Consider the following 22,112-nt stretch of genomic DNA (forward strand, 5'->3'; position numbering starts at 1 on the left):
GTCGTCTTTGTTCTGAAATCTTGACTGTTCTTTCCCCTGAGAGATATAACCGCTGGTGCAGCCTGAGCTCGCAGCCTCTACTTGATGCTGGCACAGAGAGGACGTTGGCTTAGCAAGTTTCCCTTGAAGTACATTTAGTAGGAGCAATTCTTGCTGTCGAAGAAATATAAACTGGAAGGGGTAACTGCGTGCAACCAAGCAATTTTGAAACTTCCCCTAAATGGCTGTCCCTCATCTGAGCGAATAGATACGCACACCCTTAGGAAGTGGACTTTAAAGAAGCTAAGATTTTTTCCTTCTCTTACAAATTTAGGTTTTGAAGCGGCTGCTAAAACAATCTTGAACCCTGCTTTTTTAAAATTTATGTTCCATATAGTACCTTGGTGGGTAGAATTTTGATGCTGTTGTATACATGGTTTGCTTGTGTATTTCATACAGCATTTTTTAAATACAGCCTGCTTTCATCCTAGAACAGAAATACTTTTGTCAGAAACAACAGATCTATTATTCATTTGCTTGAATTCTTATTATCTGTAATATATTTTTTTCCCAGTGACCGGGTATTTGAAATTGGAGTACTGGATATATTTGGATTTGAAGAATTTCAAAAGAATACTTTTGAACAGGTAAGTGGCTATGTTTTGCTGAAATTACTGTCACTGTTAATGTTAGTTCCTCTATTAAGTTTTTGGGTTTTGATCAGAATATGGAGGAGAATACACGGAGGAGAAAATTGGCTCTTAAACTATTTTTTTTTCCATACTGCCTATATGGGTATGAATTAAAACCTGGGCTTTGTACAGTTATTCATCATTTTAAAAGAATCTAGTAAACATCTACCATAATGATTTGGAAGAGGAGTAGTATAAGCACTGAAAGACAATCTGAGGAAAATACTTAGTGTTGTCTGTTTTCGTGCTTGTGGAAGTGATGCTTCAACTAGGTCAGTGAGTGGGAGGACAATACACTGGATTGGAAGAAAGATCAAAAGGTCTTCAGATGCCTTAGAGAAAAAATAGAATGAAAATACTACATTATGCTAAGTGCCATTACTGGCAGATTCACCTCTGTGTGACTTTACAACATGTGACTTTTTAAAAAATGTAATTATATCTGTGGAAAATAAATTAAACTTTAGCTCACTGAATGCTTAAAAGTCCGTTTAAATAGCAAACATTTTTTGAAAATTATGGAACTCTTTGCCCACCTTCAACATTAGTCTCTGAACACCAAAGCTCTTGTGAATTACACATTTCAGAAAGCATTAGCAGCTCTACACAACATGCTGAAAGAGATGTCTAAGTTATTGTTCAGTTGTTCATTCATTCTGTAATGCAGCAGAAGAAAATCAAAGCATAGAATAGAAAATCAAAGCATAGTAAAGAATAAAGAGGGCATTGGCAACAACAAAGGACCTGTTGTTGTTTGAAATCAGAATTTGCCCCTTCATCCCAGTCAATCTATTGTTTTATGCTCAGCTTTCTAGTGAAATAGAAGTCATAGAGCCACATTAGTTCGGTTTGTGTAGCATGTTTACATCACTACCCGATTTCCACATGTTTGAAAGCACAAACAAGGTGAGCTTACCTCTATCTTCAAAAGAGTAAGTAAGAATGCAATAAAGCATATTCCAGTTCTGCTGTCACTAACTCTTTTTGCTGTTACAGTTCTACCTTGCTTGAACATTTGCTGGATTAAGGACTATTGATATCCGCCAGTATTCACAGTCATTTACTCAGTGTGAATGTCTACTTTGGGGGAAAATATCAAGTGAAAAAATAAAAATAAAAAAAATTTAACAGACTGAATATATGTAAAAAAATATATTCATAAAATCTACTGGTTAATAAGGATAAAATACTGTATGCATTTAAAGTGTATCTGAGAAAAGAGGGGTGCATCTTGGGACTCACTGGTTGTTTTCCTTTGACCCGCTTCTGCATTGTTTATTGTCATGAAACTCGTATAAGTTATGCATCTGACATCATGAAATACCATGAATTCCATTTTCTGGGGTAAGTCATTTTCTGCTTGGTGACTGCAGAGGATGCTTGGAGAGAAAACATGAGACTTAAAGAAAAATGAGTAAAACGTAATTTAATTTATGATTTCCGCATAGCAAACACAGGAATTTCAAATTCAACTTTGCATTTTTATTTTTTCTAAATAGATATATTTCAAGAGACACTTGCTGTCCCTCCACCTGGACTGAAAGCGTTTTGTTGAGTAATATTGAGTAATACCTTGAGTCATTACCTCAGAAACTACTGAACTGCATTCCTGAAAATAGAATAGAATAGAGGTGAGGGAATTATAGAGTTCATTTATATATGAACTCTATAATGTGATTAACACGTCTGATTCCTGAAGTGATAGGTTGCCGTTTCAATGAAAAGAAGCAGTTTGTATCTCCCCATGGCACAATGTAATCATGCAGACATACCCAAAACAGCCTGAGCTCAAAATCTTGAGCTGTCTAGCAGTCTAGCCTAGTTCAGTATTCTGCCTGGGCTCGTTAACCCTGATGATAAACAGGCTTGTTAGCCCAGATAGGGTCCTCATGCAAAACATTGCATCATGTCTGCAAACACGCCCAGTGTCAAGGCCTGTGATTGCACAGCGTTAACATTAAATGTTACAGCCAAACAGTGGGGGAGCCATAAAAATTACTTTTTCATCACATTTAGATTAACATATTTTAAAATGGCATCGCAAAAGTAATTTGGGGAAAATGAACCTCTTGTTTCAAATTATTGTAAGACAAGGCATTCTTTGTGATATATTTGCCTGCTTTCTTCAAAAATACTAAAATTACAACTATTTTCAAGAAAGATTAAAACCTCATGATTGCCCTAATCTGGGGATGTTCCAAGCAGCCGCATGAATCTTTCTGGTGCTTCAAATCAGGTCAGTTGATAGACAGTTTAATATCATAATTAAGAGAGCAATATGATACTAAATTACGTGTCAATTTAAGCAATTCATTTTAATAGACTATGTTTGAAGACAGTTCAGGAAGAGAGAGCTGGATAAAACAGGTAAAATAACTCGTTCACTCCAGTGAGTGCGTTGGAATGACAGGGCGTTAAAGTATTGAAACGTCAAAGACAAACCAAGAATTGGTCTAGAAACGATTAATGAACAATGCATAGGACAATGGATGTCAAAGAACTAGAAAAGTAAGGTTAATTATGTCTGCACCAAGAATCTGGTAACTTCTGCAGCAAGATGATGTGACTGACAGCTTGCAAGGAGAAAAGTTTTCTAGACAATTAATAGAAGGCAGCATGAGGAGTTAAAAACAGTATTAACTAAGTGTTCGGTTTTCCTTGTACTTGGTAAGTGTTGGTAAGCCTTCATTTTGTAGAATATATGTGTGATACATTGTATTTATAACACTAAAAATAGGACATGTAATTCTAAAATAACATTAAATAAGTGTATGGAACAAGCGCTAGTGAGTGGAGTTATGATTTTTGGTATGAAATTTGAAAGCTGAAAGACAGGGGACAGTGTTTTTAGAAGCTGCGGTCGGAGGGAGTCATTGCTCGGTAAGGACTGAAAGCTTCTGAATTACCAGGACTGAGTGAGTTACTGCTCATCAGCTGGGCTCTGGTAAATGACTACAGTACAATTTTACTTCACTCCGATTACAATTTACAGTCACTTCCTAGCAGTGATCATTAGCTTGGGAACAGTATTTTCCTAGAGCAGCTGCGTACCTGCTATGCCAGAACAGCTTTGTATACAGCCACACTGGAACACGGGCAGAAGTGAGCACAGATTTGTCGGTCCTATTCTATACATGAACGGCCTTCATTTTGTGATCATTTCGGGAAATATGAGTGCTCTACCAAAAACAGCAATGTCAGTTTTCAGTGTTAGTTCTCAGTGTTTTCTTAGGTTTCCTTGTTTGGGAGGGACTATATTTATTGACAGTTTAACCTGCACTCCTTTAAAAGTAGAAAATGTCTGCTTCCCTTCTAGTAGAGCTTAAAACTAGGTTAGGTCTTGGTTCCTTCACAGCAGAACTCAAATAGCGCAGTCAAGAAGTGCTACTATCTTCTATATACCTTTATGCTAGTATATTCTTTGACCTCAAGAGCATGCACACAAATGGAAAGAACTCATGGCCAATGAACATAACAAGCCATAAAGCAGGAGGGAAGGTTCATAAAGTTGCCTGTACTATTTTCCTCTAGTTGTTTCTAAGAAAACTGTATTATAGCAGAAGAACCAGACAGAGTAGCAAGAGTTGCATCTCTTCCTCCTGCAGAAAGTCTGGTCTTTCTACAGAAATGGAAGTGTATATAGTTGTGGAAGGATCATAAAGAGCAATGACGCAGTTAAATAAAATGGACTAGTAGAATCTTTCCTCCCTGATGTCTAATTCACGTAGTAAACCAAAAAAATATTTACCTTTTCCTGAATAATGTGTTTAGCTGTTGCATGGTATTTTGCCTCTGTAGACCTCTTAAGTTTTGCAGAAGAAAGTATATATCATAGTCTCCTTTTTATAGGCAATATAAGTGATTTCTCTGAATTAGGACCACAGGTCATGGAAACAGTCAAGTGTCTCTCGACTCCCATTCAAGTCTATGTCCATTAAAGCATGTGAGGCTTTATCCGTGTGATGCAGTAGCGTGCTGGGAGAGGCATGGCTCCCGTGGTACGGGAGCACAGCACGTCCGCGCAGCACGTCTCTTGCAATAGGAGCCAGATGGCTCCAAGGGCGCAGGGCATTGCCTGCCCCACTCAGGACTTTACTTCAGAGTCACTATGGTGAAGCAGAAGAGCTCGTACAGCCCTGCTGTGTTCACAGGAATTTTCACCTACTTCTATGACGAGGTGTAGTAGGTTTTAACTTCTTGCATGTTATTTCTTTAGTTAACCCTGCTGAGACTTCATTTAATTTTGTCATGTGACCTTTCCTAGACAAAACAGCCATAACAGAATATGTTTTATTAAATTGCATAGCCTCAGCCATGAGACCACTTCTAGCTATCCAAATGTAAGCTCATGTCGCCTATTTAGTAGATGGATGGCACATGCATTCGGACAGTCTGAAGGAGCATTCCAATGTTTTATTTTATGCAGAATAAATCAGCCTTCTTTGGTTTTGCCTTTTTTTCTTTTTTATTTCTTGTGCGGTAGACACTTTGTGGCCACAATAAAATCATTTATCTAAAACTGACATTCCCAGCTAGATACAGTTTGTGATTCATTGGTGAAATGCTGCACAAGGACGTGTATTAACTGATATCTTACTTTTCCACAGCAGCACCTTTTTTTATCCTACAGGACTTAGTTGCTGGCCAGCGGTATGAGTGATAAAATATTCTGGAACTATTTCAGTATCTGTAATTCCAAATTCTTTCAAGGAAAGACTGTTGTTACCATGTTGTTACCATGTTCGTTTGCTTGTTTGTTTAATACTTTTATATATACAAAATCAGGTGGGGTACCATTCCACTTTGTATTGAAATTGTGTCCCTTTTGGAGAGGCTTTTCAGACCCTCCTTTGTGGAAGGCTTTTCAGGTGACAGCTACCCATAATGAAATTTTAATATAGCACTGGTTTCTGTTTTACTTTATTTGAGGAACACAGATCAGCTAATGGCAACTGACCCCAGAGATGACATGAATTCCTAGTGAAACAAAGTTGTGGCAGAGAGGCAGAAGGACTATGTTTGAATTTTTGTTGGAACTGCATGGAAAAGAAGAAATCAGATCCTGTTTCCCCTAAAAGGCAAAGGAAGAATTGTAATGGGTTCTAGTTTTGTTATACATTCATTAAAAATATTCGTATTGATACTCTACATAAAAAAGGACACGGAAGTGTTTGGGTAGCAGATACAAAGGGGAACAGTGATCAAGATACTTCTGAGAAATAAGTGATTATCAACCTTAGGTTTAAAACTATTTTCTCACTCCAGCCTTAGTAAGTAGAAGATGATTCTGCCTTCCACTATCTTAGAATTACATTTTTGAGAAATGCTAGAGCACATCCTTGCAAACTAAACTTGGCATTGTAGCTTCATCATCTTGGCCCATAACATACAGCTTGATAGGTGTATTGGTGTGATGGTGGTAAGCTTTTCTCTGTGCTCTGAATACACATCGCTTGAGAGAGCTAATCCTTCTGCATGACCAAAGGATGTAAATGAGCTTTCCAAAAGGGTGTTTACATCCATCGTTCCCTCACTGATTGACAGTCACCAAGTTTTCTTTTCACAAATGCCTTTTTTTTTGGCTATGCCTTTTCAAATAGTTGCCTATATGAAATGAAGAGCAGGAAAATTTCATTAGTCATAGGCGCTTTTCTGTCTTCAGAATACAGTACAATTTTGGTCTTCTACCTACATTTGAATTTGGAGTATACTTAATAGTACTAACTGGTCAAATGCAGTAAATGAAGAGAGGTCAATCTAACGCTGTCTGATGTGATGAATACTTACTGCTTTTACCAAATCTACAATTTGGATGATAGTGCAAGCTGTTTGCTTAAATACTTGAACAAGATTATTTTTTTTTCTCCTAATAATATTCTAGAAATACTTTTTAATGAAGACTTGGACAAATAGATGGTGTATTTGTTTCCACTGAGACATGACAGTGAGTTAGGATTAGGAAGGAAGACAAATAGAAAGCAGGTTTTCTTACAAGAGAGGCATGCAGTGGAGCCAATAAGATGCATGTAAAGAACATTTAACAATGTTTAATGACAAAAAAGAGCTTAGGTAATGTTGAGTAATGCTGCAAGGTAAAGTAAATACACAATGCTTAAAGGCATTCCCACAACATTTATTTTAGGTAAAAAATTTATTGTGTTTTCTTTCATTACTATTATATTTCCATCTAAATTTCATGGGTGCAATTCAATACATGTTTAAAAAATGTAGTTTTCTGAACTTTTTGTATTTTTGAACAGAAAACATGTCATTGTTTTATATAATACTTCTTATGACACGGAGCAAAAGCAGTTGGGATAGCAAAGCTACTTTAGTTCATTTTCGTCTGATTTCTACATTTCAGCTGTTTTAATTATTATGTCAACCTGCGTCAAGCTTTTAATTCGGAACATTCGTTTTATTGCCTTTTCCCAGCAGGCTGCATAAAACATTGCAACGGAGAAAGATATGATCCGAATGCCTTGCTTTTCCGCGGTCCCTGGCGGGTGTCCTGGTTCTCATTCGGCAGAGCTGTTGCTCACAGCCACTGCTGGAGAGAGCAGCTTTGGAGCAGCTTGCCATTTCTATAAACGCTTGAAGTTGCTTTCTGCTCTCGTTTCCAGAACCTTATCTTCATCGTGGCAAATCTGCCGGTCTGAATGACAGCATTGCTTATATTACTAAAAAGCACACCAGTGTATGCCATAATATACTGATCAGTAGTATTTATAAATATTTATTTTTTTTTTCTTTAACAGCCTATCGTATTATGTATGAATGTTTTAATAAAATAATATGCCTTTTACTTTTGTCAGTTAAAACCAATGCTATTCATCAGATCTTTTTAAGATATGACTAAGACAGTCTTTCCCTTCAGCTCGAATTGTGTAGTTTAATAATTTTGCCACACAGTCAGGTCCCCAAGTACGTTTATTGTTTTTATGTATTTTAGGAGATTGGCACATGATAAAAAGTAAGCTTGAGTTTATAGTAATTTTGTCAGCGTTTCTTATGGTAAAATATACCTGCGTCAAGTTAAATGACATAGTCCTCTAAATAACTCATTTGCAAATAAAGATTTACACAGCAAGCATCATTTTAAGGCTTTACATATCCTGTGAAGTGTAAGCTTGTGGTGTTATGTCTGCCTTCTAAAATAATGTTAAGAAGCTTCTGAAAAGATTTTTTAATTAGAATTCAAAAAGTGATCAGTAAAGCATATTTTACCTGTCACAAAGTTAAAAAAGCTGTCTTTTTCCGTAAAATAAGTAGATAGTGTAAGTCAATTGTATACTTTCATTGTTAATAAAATGAGATAATAACCTGAATCTTTAGAAATTCCACTTTTAAAAAATAGTGGTTTTACTCGAGGCTGTCTTTTGTCTGCACTATCATGCATTGGTAAAGACAATTAATAACAGACGTTTGGTTATGAAATGGGGTTTTGTTTTATTCCTTCTTGCTGTTATTCACACTAGTCTGTTTCATTGTATAGCAAGTGCAAGGTGACTACACTGGCATGAGGTGTTAATGGAAAATTCAGGCAAATATTACACATTACTTGGGTTCTTTTCCCTCCTCTGAATGTTAAGCCATGTATTTTTGATCTAAATATTTCATATTTTTTAATATGACTTGCCTGTGGAATTGCTTTTACACACTTTATTCATGGAAGATATAGTTTATGGCCAAAACAAATATGTGACTACTTTAGTCTGAGAAGAGACTGCATGCAAGCATTCCTTGCATCATTCCTCATATAAAGGGTTCTTCCACCCTTTTAGGAGTTTCTGTTTTCTTAATTTCTTAGTGATAGTACAGCATTGGAGGAGATTTTAGAATTTTCCACTAAAATTTCCACTTTTATATAAAAAAACCAGTTAAAACATTTATTCCACAAAGTTATTAAATATTTACTTTTTTGCAGACTGTGAGCTTTGAATAAAAGACGAAAGGTCATAAAATAAGCTGATACAACTCCCACCTGTTTTTAATTGAAAATCAGATTCCTATTAAACTATTTATTTTGCAAAAGTGGCGCTACACCTTTTATAAGGCAATCAAAGAAAATATTTGAGAGGCTTTTATATTATTTATCTCTCCAAACTTTGAACTTTTCTATTGAAGACTGTTTTCTTGCCAATCTTCCCTTAGAATACCAATAAAGTGGAGAGGAGCATCTCGTAAAATGTCCTTAGGTGTTTTACAACATATATTTGGGCAAAACACAATGAGTTCTTCAGAGACTGCTTTAGACTTCAGTGATGTTATCTGTGGAAGCAGAGTTTGAATGTCTTTGTTACTGTTGAACTAACTACAGACTCAGTATCTTAACAAAATATGTAGTTATTTTTTTCTAAAAGCACATTGCATCTGTGTAGTCTTCCTGAATATAAACTGCAGAAGAATGTTAAGTGTACCGATTTGTACGTACAGTTACCCCACTTCAATCAATGGAATTAGTGTAAATCTGCACTATATTTGACAGTGCTGGTATTTGGTAATTCGTATGTGGAATTCACAATGACCTGTGCAGGCAGAAAACGGTTCATTCCCAATTTAATACTAATAGCTGTTAAAATGTAAATTTCCCTAGGGTCTTGCTAATCTATGGTCTAGCGAGAGATAGCATGTTGTGGATTGACATTTCATCAAATTCAATATTAGACGTGCAGTAAAACCTACACCGATGAATTATGCAGTAAATTTCTAATACTCATTTTTTTTCTTGGTTTTACAATAGCTGTGTGTCAACATGACCAATGAGAAGATACACCAGTACATCAATGAAGTGCTTTTCCTACAAGAGCAAGCAGAATGTGTACAAGAGGGAGTTACCATGGAAACGGTGTATTCTCCTGGTAACCATACTGCAGCCTTAGATTTTTTCTTTCAGGTAGTTTTCAGATGCATTTTACACCATGTATATTTATACACAGTCTCTGCATGTTAGACTAATACAAACCTTTGCCTGCATTTTCTGATTTATGAATCTGTAGAGAAGGTTATGGGTCCAAAGAGACCATAGAGAGGGCTGTCATAACTGCCCTCGTAGCTCAAGGGGTAACAGAACTTTCTAACAGTCCAGGGTTGAAGAAAATGTAACAGGAACTCCTTGTCTGTATTGATTCCTGCATAGAATCTGTGTATCATGCCGTTTCCTTAATGCAGCTGTAGGACTGACGAGTCTCTGTTGTAAGCCAGACAGTTTCTTTTGTGCCTGGAGCTAGTTTCTGGAGTATAACTTCTAAGGAAGTAGCCCAATCAGTTTCCTAAAAGATCATCGATAGTTACCATTTTTGGCAACTGAAATATTATTCCCTACATTCCTTGCATAATTATATGATGTGCGTAGTTCTTGGAGACTTGCCAGAATACTTTAACCATTTTTTCCTTTTCTTTGGGGTGATACGTGTTTCTGTTTACTAAATTACAAGCTGTGTTATTCTACAAGGAACAACTGAAATTCTATTACTCCTGTATAAAACAAGAAAAATCTATTTCTCATTTCAGAAACCATCAGGGTTTTTGTCTATGCTGGATGAAGAAAGCCAGTCTATTTGGTCAGTGGAACAGAGTCTTTCTAAACGCATTCAGTCTTACTTGGATACATTAGACACAAATACAGTATATTCCTCCACAAAAGATGGAAATGGTAACCTTGCCCCAAAGGATCAGGGCTCCACCTTCACTGTTATGCATTATGCTGGGAGGGTAAGTTTGAATGATTGCTTACATACAGTTAATGAAAAAGAGTAAACAAAACAAAATTCTGCATGGCTTCTCCGACTCCTGGCTATAAATAACAATTCACTTTCCAGTGATGAATTTTCAGGGAACAGCTTAGAATCTCAACGCAGTATCTAGTGTATAAAAGCTGTAGTTTGTATCATATTGGGCAATATTCAGGCTGCCTAATTCTGTCTCCTAAATTTTATCCTCATTGTAAGCACTTCATGTAGAAGGAGGTGATTCAAATACCTCAGCATAAATGTTTAATGCCATTCTAGTTGGCTGTCAGGTTGCTTTCAGATGTTGTTCCAGAACAGTTCAAGTTCCCTGTGGATCCTCTGCCATATATGTGGATACCTTGGATACCAGCATGCATCTGGTAAAAAAACCCCACACTATTTTTGTTAGTAATCATAATCAAAATATATATTTTTTTCCTTTTTTTTTCTTCAGAATCCCAGAACATGCTAAGTGTCTCTAAATATGGCTGTAAAACAGGATGAATGTTTTGCATTTCCCCTCCTACAGTGTTCACGGGAAAAGCGTAATCAATTCTGTTAAATAGGCCTCTTACCCTTTTCTTTCCAATACTACCTCATTTTCATATTGTCTCCACAACCACCCGCAGCCCAGAGCAAGCAAAATAGGTATATGTTTAAAGGGATGATATTTTTTTTTTAGATAATCAGACAGATTGTCCCCTCTGCGATTAATCTGACATGCTGTAACTTCTCTCTATTCAAAGTACAGTATTTGAAATGGGCTAGTGAATGTAGTTTATATGGGCACAGAGCAATGGGGGCTCTTATCACTTTTCCAAAATTTCCACTGAAATCAGGTGAGAGCATAGACTGAAGGCTGCAGGAATCAGTCTTTACATCTGAACATCTTGTTCTGTGTCCTTTTACACTTTCTAAGTCTTATGCAGATGATCCCATGAGCTATCCGTCCACTGAGGGAGTCCCATAAAAGCTTTATGCGTAGCATATTTAGAAGCTGTTTAGCTACTGTGCCTTGGAACCACCACATTGTGATCATATGCACTGCATTGTTTATAAATATAACTGTTTATAAATATAACTGTAGGTGTTATTACACCTACAATATACAATATAACTGTATATATATAACACCTACAATATAACTGTAGGTATTATTACTGATGAGGGGATAAACAGGAAGAGTCAGCAGATTAACTCCTGGCTCAGAGACCAGTGCAACAGGCAGAACTTCAGTTACTTTGATCATGGATTGATATACAGGACACCAGGCATGCTGGCAACAAGTGGGGAAAGCCTAACCCAAAGGGGAAGAAGGATTCTGGGACAGGAGTTAGCAGGACTCATTGAAAGGGCTTTAAACTAGGTTTGAAGGGGGACAGGGATGTAACCAGAATGACTAAAGTGGTGCCTGGGAGCAGCATGCCAGTGCTGGTGGGTAAAAGTGCTAGCAAGGTCTTGCAGCCTGTTGTCGCAGTGGAGGTGGGAGATGATGACTCATGTGCTAGCAAAGACATGAGGAGTAGCGATGGGTTGACAACTGCAGAAATGTCTGAGCGCGGACAGGTGGGAATAAGGGCTTGTCCCCCCAATAAGGTGGCAAGGCAGTTAGCCCAGCTGAAGTGCATCTACACGAATGCACGCGGCATGGGCAACAAACAGGAAGAGTTGGAGGCCATTGTGCAGCAGGGAAACTATGATATAGTTGCCATCACAGAAACGTGGTGGGAAGACACACACAACTGGAGTGCGGTGATTGATGGCTACCAACTCTTCAGAAGGGATAGGCAAGGAAAGAGAGGTGCTGGGGTGGCCCTCTATGTTAGGGGCAGTTTTGAATGCCAAGAACTTAAAAATGTGCGTGACAACATTGTTGAGTGTTTATGGATAAGAATCAAGGGGAAGGCCAATAAGCCAGATATCGTGGTGGGAGTTTGTTATAGACCCCCAACCAGGATGTAGAGGCCGATGAAATATTCTATAAGCAGCTGGCAGAGGTCTCGTGATCGCTCACCCTTGTTCTTGTGGGGGACTTCAACTTCCCAGATGTCTGCTGGAAATACAACACAGCAGAGAGGGAACAGTTCCGGAGGTTCCTGGAATGTGTGGAAGACAACTTCCTAACACAGCTGGTGAGGGAGCCAACTAGGGAAAGTGCCCTACTGGACCTGCTGCTTGTTAACAGAGAAGTTCTTGTAGGGGATGTAAAGATTGGAGGTCATCTTGGGCAGAGTGATCATGAAATGACAGAATTTTCGATTCTTGGTGAAGCAAGGTGGGGAGCCAGCAGAACAGACACCTTAGATTTCCGAAGGGCAAACTTTGGCCTGGGGACAGTCCTGAGGGGCAAAGGTGCCCAGGAAGGCTGGTCTTACTTCAAGGAGGAACTCTTAAAAGCTCAGGAGAGGGCCATCCCCAAGGCCCAAAAAACCGAGCAGACAGGGAAGTAGACCAGCCTGGCTAAATAGAGAGCTTTGTCTGGACCTCAGGAAAAAAAGGAAAGTTTATGATCTTTGGAAAAGGGCGTTGGGTACTTATGAAAAATACCAAGATGTAGTGAAGCTATGCAGGGCGAAAATTAGAAGGGCCAAAGCTCAAGCAGCACTCATCTTGGCCACCAAGGTTAAAGATAACAAGAAGAGGTTCTTTCAGTATATCAATAGAAAAAGGAAGACTAGGGAAAATGTAGGCCCACTAACGAATTAAATGGGCTCCCTACGGGTGGAAGACACAGAGAAGGCAGAGCTACTGAATGCCTTCTTTGCTTCAGTCTTCACTCCTAAGCTGTCCCTCATGAATCCCAGGCCCTGGAGGCAAGGGGGAAGGTCTGGAGAGAGGAAGAGTTTTCCCCAGTAGAGGAAGATCAGGTTAGAGACCACTTGGCCAAACTGGACATCCATAAGTCCATGGGCCCTGACGAGATGCATCCGCGAGTGCTGAGAGAGCTGGCAGATGTTATTGCTTGGCCACTCTCCATCATCTTTGAAAGGTCATGGAGAACAGGAGAGGTGCCTGAGGACTGGAGGAAGGCCAATATTACTCCAGTCTTCAAAAAGGGCAAGAAGGAGGACTCAGGGGACTACAGACCAGTTAGTCTCACCTCTGTCCCTGGGAAGGTAATGGAGCGACTCATTCTGGATATCATATCCAAGCACGTTCAGGAGCAGAAAGTTATTGGAAGTGGTCAACATGGATTTACCAAGGGTAAATCATGCTTGACCAACCTCATAGCCTTCTGTGATGTTATAACTGGTTGGCTGGATGAGGGCAGAGCAGCAGATGTCATCTACCTTGACTTCAGCAAGGCTTTTGACACTGTCTCTCATAACATCCTCCTTAGGAAACTGAGGAACTGTGGACTAGATGTGAGGGGGTTTGAGAGCTGGCTGTGTGACAGGACTCAGACGGTTGTGATTAATGGAGCAGGGTCAAGTTGGAGGCCTGTAACCAGTGGTGTCCCCCAGGGATCAATACTTGGACCAGTATTGTTTAATGTATTCATCAATGACCTGGAGGAGGGAACAGAGTGTCTGGTCAGCAAGTTTGCTGATGATACCAAACTGGGTGGGGTGGCTGACACCCCAGAGGGCTGTGCTGGCATCCAGCGCGACCTAGACAGGCTGGAGAGCTGGGCAGAGAAGAACCTAACGAGGTTCAACAAGGACAAGGGTAGGGTCCTGCACCTGGGGAGGAAGAATGTCAGGCAGCCATATAGGTTAGGGGTGGACCTGCTGGAAAGCAGCTCTGAAGAAAAGGATCTGGGGGTCTTGGTAGACAGTAAACTATCCATGAGCAAGCAATGTACCCTTGTAACCAAGAAGGCCAGTGGAATTCTGGGCTGCATAGGGAAGAGTGTGGCCAGCAGGTCTAGGGAGGTCATTCTCCTCCTCTACTCAGCACTGGTGAGGCCACAACTGGAATACTGTGTCCAGTTCTGGGCTCTCCAGTTCAAAAGAGACAGGGAACTACTGGAGAGAGTCCAGCGTAGGGCAACAAAGATGATTGAGGGACTGGAGCATCTCCCTTATGAGGAAAGGCTGAGAGAGCTGGGACTCTTTAGCCTGGGGAAGAGAAGGCTGAGGGGAGACCTTATTAATGTTTACAAGTATCTAAAGGGTGGGTTTAAGGAGGATGGAGCCAGACTCTCTTCTGTTGTTCCCAGCAACAGGACGAGGGGTAATGGGCACAAGCTGGAACATAGGATGTTCCGATCAAACATGAGGAAAAACTTCTTTACGGTGAGGGTGACAGAGCACTGGAGCAGGCTGCCCAGGGAGGTTGTGGAGTCCCCTTCTCTGGAGACTTTCAAGACCCGCCTGGATGCAGTCCTGAGTAATGTGCTCTAGGCAACCCTGCTTTAGCAGGGGAGTTGGACTAGATGATCTCTAGAGGTCCCTTCCAACTCTGAAAATTCCGTGATTCCGTCATTAGTTGATGACTTTACATAGTAGGTCACTTTTAACTTGAGATCTCAGTAAAGCCTGCTGTCAGGAAGAATCTGGCTTTTTCAGGATTTAGTGGCAGCATGTGATATGTACCTAATAATTTCAAAGTCCTCCATGGAAGACACGTGCAAACTGCAGGTGCTTCAGGATAACCAGACAACTGACACCTGGACCCTCACAATTACCTAAGCAACAGACAGAAGAGATGAGTTCAGATGAACATGTCAGATGAATAGAGTTCGATGAGCAAGAAATTGGCCAGCTATGACAAAGTCTTTTGATTAGAATGCACGTTATAATTCTGAAACAAATGTTATAGCTTTGCTGCTGCTTATTGTGAGAGGTAATTAGAACAACCTTCCCTGACGTGATTTTCTGAGTAGCAAATGCAGGGAGTTTATCTCTCTGCTAGAAAATCAGTTTAGATTCAGAAGGGAGTTCTACGTGCTTGCTAGGGTAAGAAGACCAGAAAAATAACTCTTATCCATGCTGCTAAAGGTACTGGATGACACAGTTTCTGCGATGATGAATATTTTAGGTGGAACAGATTTACACCCAGTCAGCTGACTATTGGTAGTGGGTACTCCTATGAGGCATGTTCAAGACTTGTCTCCAAGTCACCAAAAAAAGACTTGCTGTCTCTGTCATATCTCAAGGCGACATTATATGCCCTGAGCTCTCCAGAGCAGATGAAAGGTTGGAATGTGCATGCTTAGGCTTCTTTAACCAGATTAGGGTCCTTTACAGCAATATAAATGGGGAAAGGGCTATTTTGTGGCTCCTCATTTGGAAAAGAAGTCAATGGAAGTGTTGAGTAGTGTTCTGACGCAGGCAGATTTGTTCCTGCCCAATGATAGAAATGTGGTCATTATGGAAAGGATTAAGACTATTTGGGCAGTGCTTAAATTCCTAACCTAAATACTCTGAATAACTCCCTGGAGGCTCTTCTTTCATCATAAGGCCTTCTACTTAGACTCAAATTATTTGCCAAAGTTAAGTGGTTTGAATACTTCCACTATTGGGACTTTTCAGTAGGAATGAGGGCAGGCAGTGGTTAGATAACAGCCCAAGGAAGATTTTATGAAACTTATTAGGACTTAAAGTGATAGAGTAAGAATTGACCATGGACTCCAGATGTCTACATCTGTTTATAAATCTGTTCTATATTTGTTAGGTAAATATTTTTTTTCATGGAGTTCTGCTGTGATTATACAAATTTATCACAATGGCTTTAAAAGGTTCCACACACCAAAAAAAAATGACATGAAAGCAGCAACAAGGCAGCTGCATTAAAATCGCAACCAGAACAATTTCTTTAACCAGAAAATGTCTTTAAAATTAAAAAAATGTTTGTCTTACTCTCTGAAGAAGCACTCAGTAGGAACATTTGTTAAGATCCAAGTTTCAGGTGCCCAGTTCTGAAAGTTAAACCGTGAGTGGTAAGGAGCACACTTTTCATTAACGTGTATTTTATCCTTGCATGGTTGTTTAAATTTTTTTTCTTTTTTGTAACATAGACACTTGATTTGACCTTTTCCTAATAATAGTAATGACATTTAATCTAAAGGTATGAACAAATAGACAGCTCTCCACGTAATGTAAATTCACACATTCTTTTGAAGTCAATGGAGATCCTTTGATTTACATTGGCCAAGGAAATATTCCAGACAGTCAGGTTGTTCTTTGCATCTGTATGGCAGTAAAATGCTTGTCGCTGCCAAACAGAGAAGTTCCCGTGCAAGTGTTTAACTCTCCTTACTTCAATAGTGATTGAACAAAATCCTTAAAGACACTTGCATTTTTGATATCCCACGGAATTGTTGTCTAGCTATCATAGATTGAAATTTCCGGTGATTTATGATGTTTATTTACATAAAATCTGATGATAGCATTACTCTACTAAATAATTATACAAATTGAGTCTATTTTCAGACTAGCATGTCTTCATAAGTTGATAAGTTGAAAAATAAAAACTGTGATTTTAAAACTGCTGATGCTGTTCTTTAGATTGTGCTATTACTTAGCACATTTAGTAGCTTTTTATAAATGTCATTTGTGATTTATGCTTTAAGAAAATTGTTAAAGGATCAGGCTTTTAAATATATCAGGTTTTATTGGCACTCAAAAATAAGAATTTCATTTATAAAGTAACAGTAGAGTTTGGCAGGTTTTGAGAGCCATTTTTATAGTCTGATATCAATTAAACAAGTCTAAAGTAAGGGAAGTATAAAGCAATCTTTCTCTGGGTCATTACCTTCAGAGATCCCCAAAATCATAACAAGACTCGATTTTATTCTCACTTACCACAATTTTTCACTGATTGTAACTCCTTTAACTTAGTAGCACTTCCCATTATTTCCCTGAGTATAACTGAAAGATGAATCGGACCCACAGGGTAGAGAAAGAATTACCAGTAAAATGTGGCAGGTAATTGAACGTGAAATTTTTCACTTCCAGGCTTAATCCTTTATATGTGGGTGACTTGTCTAGGCTGGTGTTTGTGGAGGAAGTCGCATTGAATGCAGACTCTGTGTTAAACAAGGGGTGAAGGCAGACATCCTGATCTCTCTAGGTAACAAAAGTTGTTCACTGCAATGTAGTTCACAGCCAATGTGAAACAGCTGCTCCTCCAAGTCACCTAGAGCAAAAAAAGCTAAAAAAAAAAGCTATGTTTGCCCTGGTGTGAATCTCGTATGGACCTTTGTAATTTGAGCTCCTTTTCATCAGGAGGTTATGTATGTAGCTCGAAGTCCAGATAGAATCGGGTTCATATCTTTACTCAGGCACTTAGAGTAGCTATTTTAGCAACTCCTAAGTGCAGTTATACTGGAAAATGCAGCATCTCACTGAAGACACCTCTTCTATGTATTTAGTTGAGATTGACAGACAGCCTTTTGTGAACAAAACTGATATCTCTTGCTCTATATTATGAGAGAATTACAGCTGATACAGATGTGTCCATGCAGTCTTAAAGACCTTTAACATCTTAATGTTTTGTGTTGGGATAGCCATAGAAAAAATTATATTTTCTTACAATAGCAAGTCTTTTCGATTGATTGTAGTCGTGCATTGCCAGGTATTGCCCATTCCCTTACATTTATGCTCAGTACCTTTTTCTAGGACTACACATACCATATTGTTGTTCCAATCCTGCTTAGCCGTAGACCATTCCAGAAAAGGCAGTGCTGAGGGAAAAGAGAAGAGAAAATGGGTCAGAAGTGAAAAAATGAAAACATGAGGTCAAAGCAAGCCTAAGAAGGCATATGGGAAGAAGAGGCTCAGAGTAATGTGTAAGGGTAAAAATCCTAAAGAATTTGGAATCCATACTTGAATTTCTGGTGAAAACAATGCTTTAAGAAAATCTGTATGTACAATATCATTCTGAGAGACCTTTGATTTTTTCTTACTTTCTTTACTGTTTTGGAATGAAGAAAGTGGAATAAAAGAGGAAAACAATATGCACAAGTAAGCTTCTGCACATAGAAGAAATCAACACAGGGGTGAGATTTTTCAGTGGGAGCTGAGAGAGAATGCTGTATTACACAAATGTGACAACGTGATCCTGTGGAAGAAGGAAAACAACTTTTTATTCATTACTCTTGACTTTTACTATTATGCCTGCACAGCACTGAATCTGTCTTTTTCTGCATGAGCGATATGATACAGTTGTTAACTGTATGAACATATGCTCAGCAAAGGCCACTGTGAGCATTAGTACTTGATCATATCAAGTATTTTACTTTATCTCCCAGTTTTAATTTTGCAGCTGAGCAGAATCCTACAATGCCTTTACACATTATGAGTCTCTTCTAAGAGCGATTTAATGTCTTGGTATCTGAGTGCTATAAGACAAAAAGCTTATCTGTTCTGTTCAGGCAGAAGGTAGAAAAGAATGATTTAGGTTTTGTATGACTGGGGAAAAAAAAAAAATCCTAGTGGAAGGCTTTACTGAAGGTTGTTTAACACATTTCCCCGAACACTGGCAGTCTGATCTCTTCTGGAAAAATTCTGTTTATCTGGGGCATTGCTTTGTTTCTGATGCCCGACATGAATGTGGGTATTCTCGGCTGTCTGCCTGGCAGCGCTGTGAGAGCAGAGGCACGCCGATACCATGCTGCAAGCTTGCCTTGAGGAAGCGAAGTGTTTTCTGTGTGCAGTTGACCAATGCATCCGTCCATCAACTGAAACTATACTAAGAATGTGTAATACTGAATTTCTAGGCACTTTTATTGATAACATTAATATTTACATAGTAGGCTCTCGTGTAACGAAGCACTTCACATGAATTACATCTCTGAACTGTCAGCCTCACTGATAGTCATGATTTTTGAAGAATAACATTCCATCACGAAACTTTCTTGAGGACTTAAAGTTCTTTTTTTTAACTTTATGGAAGAATTAACATATCAATAAGTAAATCAGAAATATATTGTCTTAGCACAATGCCAAGAGACACAGCTTTACCTAATAGTGGTATTCAACATACTGATGTTCGAGATAATGAGCTATTTACCCATTGTTCATGTAATCTGAATAATATGTCATTACAATTTAAGCTTTCTGCAGTTTAAATATATACTTGAATTTACAAATCAGATAAGCCCCTTCCCGTTGTTTGCCTTGCCACTGTTTTGACTTATAGTACTGTAATAAACTGATCAGATCAAAAGACCAGCTTCTTTGCTCTATAAACCAGTGCACATAATGTCCTTTAAGTGCAGATCAATGTCTGTTCCATTTCTCAGCTATGTGCATTTCAAAAATACCTCTCAGCTGTCAGCTCACCTTCAGCAAGGCAGTCTTCTCTGAAATGCCTTGTATATCCCAGGCAGACTCTGAAACTGAACCTCTAAATCAAAAGACAAAAGGAGATGGATTAATCAATAAGGATGCTTTCATTTTCTCTATTTTTTCCCCAGGCTGAATCCCCAGACATAACAATCAAATCAGTCTAGTCTAAGCTATACCAAAGCCTATAAAGGTTACTTGACAAAGATTCTCTTTTCTTCACGCAGACAAGATAGTCATGCTTTTTCTCCCCCTTTCTCTCTCTTTCTTTCTTTAAGTAGACTTGATTTTGGACTTCCACTTACAGGAGAATATAATAGAACACTTCCCCCCACCCTTCTATTTTGTTTGTAAATATTTGCTGGTTTCAATATGCTACTGTTTCTACCACAGTGTTAGAATAAGACTTTACAGACTATATGAAATTATTTGTTTCACTCGTTGGTAAACAAGACTTGTTTTGGGAGGCTGAGAAGCCCAGTGATCCTGAAAAAAATGGCACATTCAAGCTTTTAAATGATACCACTCACACTGAAGTACTGGCAGAAAAGTAAGAACTGCAAGTGACCCGCTGTGCATTGGAATTATCCTTGGACATTTTCTCAAAAATTTGTCTTTAACTGTATGAACTGGTTATTTTCTTGTTAACTAAATTTAACAACACATGCAAAACTGAGTTTCTGAGTTATGTGTTGTTATTAAAATAGTAAAATTTTCCCTCTTAACTAAGCCAAATCAACCTTAACGTTCCAGGTGGCAATTTCCTAGCTTGTTTCAGGCTCCTGCTGGATCTGCCGTTAACCATGAGTACTTTTGACCTATCACAAGATATGAGAACTATTTACAAAACAAAAGTATTTGAAGAATTGATGAAAATCATGTGTAACGGTGGCCCTGTTGGTAAAGTATATTGGGAAATCTAACAAACTTAGATAAAGTCCCTTACAAAATTCAGCCATTATAAGAGGGGATACTTCAATTCAGAATAGACATTTCTGAGAGAAGATGTACAATGGAGTGGCGGCACGATGATTAATGAATCAAAGAGGCAAGAGTATGTAAGAAGATAAGAGGAATGTGCGGTTCCCAAAGTTAGCTCTGTGCACATTTGTTCTGTGAGCCTCCTGTTTTCCTGTGGTGTTTTTTTTACCTCTTATTTGTATCTTCTAGTTCTTGTAACATTAAAACCAGCTATGTCCACTTAAATGACCAGAAAACAGGTTCAAAACAAATAAAATTAAGTATTTTTTTCACATAGCTAGTAACTAGTGAAACTCCTTGCCACAGAGTTTTATAGATGCTGAAAATGTTAATAATTAATAATGGAGACTCGTGGAGGAAATGTCAGTCCAGAGATATTAAACACAAAGATGAGATACAGCCTGCAGGTCAAGAGCTCCCTAATGGGCAGAAGCCCGGAAGCTGAGAGGAGAACTGGTGGGAGGGAGAGTGGATGTATTCCTCAATATTTTTTCCTAAATATCCAGGACTAGATGAACATTTGGCCTGCCCCACTACCACTGTGCTTAGGTTAATCTCTCTTTCTTTCTGAATTTAAATCAAGAAGGAAAGCAAATCCAGTCCCTTTCTTGTTTTAATCTGTTCTAATGAAATAAAATGCAGTGTGGATCTGCACACTATTTTCTTTTTTTAATAAAATATTTCAACTAGTTCAGATAATATCTAAAGATCTTATTTCCTTTGCTGAACACGGCCACGTAGGTTTACCTGCTGTCTACACCAAAGTGTTCATCATGTAAAGCAAGATAGAGCAAACAGTTGCAATAAATAGAAGTGAGAATAAGGAGTATAATACCAGAACCATGATCTAAGCAAGTGCACATTTCCTGTCTGAATCATATTTGTTTGTTTTTGTTCTCCTCAGAATAACTATCCATTGTGCTTGAGTGCCAGTCAGTGCAGAATTTTGGCCAGGTTTACTTAAGAAACTCAGTGGAAGAAAACTGAGGGAAATATATGTGCTTTAGGCAAAGTGCTGTGTAGGTTGGCATCTCTGATGAGGGCAGGATTAAATTAACAAAGTTGGCAGCTAGAAGAGCACTTCTTCCTTTTTCTCTTCTGTGGGACCGGCAATGAATATGGAACCCTAGAGTGCCATTTCATTGAGTCAGTTTTCGTGTCTTTTGGCAGTGAATTAATTTACCAAGTCTATGGGAAGACTGTTAGAGAGTTAGCAATTTCTTCATAAAGGGGAATCCTGCTAACTTTTTAACTTTTTTATGTATTTTATGTGATATGAGAAATGTCTTACGAGTATAGTTCTAGAAGTTGGTGATGTATTGTACCAGCACCGGTACTGAAGCTTCTCCCTGTTTCAGTCTAGGCACTTAATCATAATATAGTATCTCCCACTGCTATACTTACCTACTCTTCCCACCAATACTCACTCTCTTCTTCTAATTTAGTCAAAGCCTGAGACATTCAATTAGGAACTGGCATTATAGATTTGTCAAATA

At 38.6% G+C, this 22,112-nt stretch overlaps 1 protein-coding gene across 5 annotated transcripts in view; it reads left to right on the forward strand.

The window, feature by feature from the left end:
• The window catches only part of MYO16 (myosin XVI), a 406,659-nt gene that overhangs the window by 282,838 nt on the left and 101,709 nt on the right, over nucleotides 1-22,112 (forward strand). For all 5 annotated transcript variants that reach the window (XM_063337500.1, XM_063337484.1, XM_063337493.1 and 2 more), the window contains exons 21-23: nucleotides 554-626; nucleotides 9,415-9,567; nucleotides 10,185-10,385. In XM_063337500.1, coding sequence (XP_063193570.1) covers nucleotides 554-626; nucleotides 9,415-9,567; nucleotides 10,185-10,385 — 427 coding nt within the window. The remainder of the gene's footprint in view (nucleotides 1-553; nucleotides 627-9,414; nucleotides 9,568-10,184; nucleotides 10,386-22,112) is intronic.

Source organism: Chroicocephalus ridibundus, chromosome 1 (genome assembly GCF_963924245.1).
Source record: "Chroicocephalus ridibundus chromosome 1, bChrRid1.1, whole genome shotgun sequence".
NCBI lineage: Eukaryota > Metazoa > Chordata > Aves > Charadriiformes > Laridae > Chroicocephalus > Chroicocephalus ridibundus.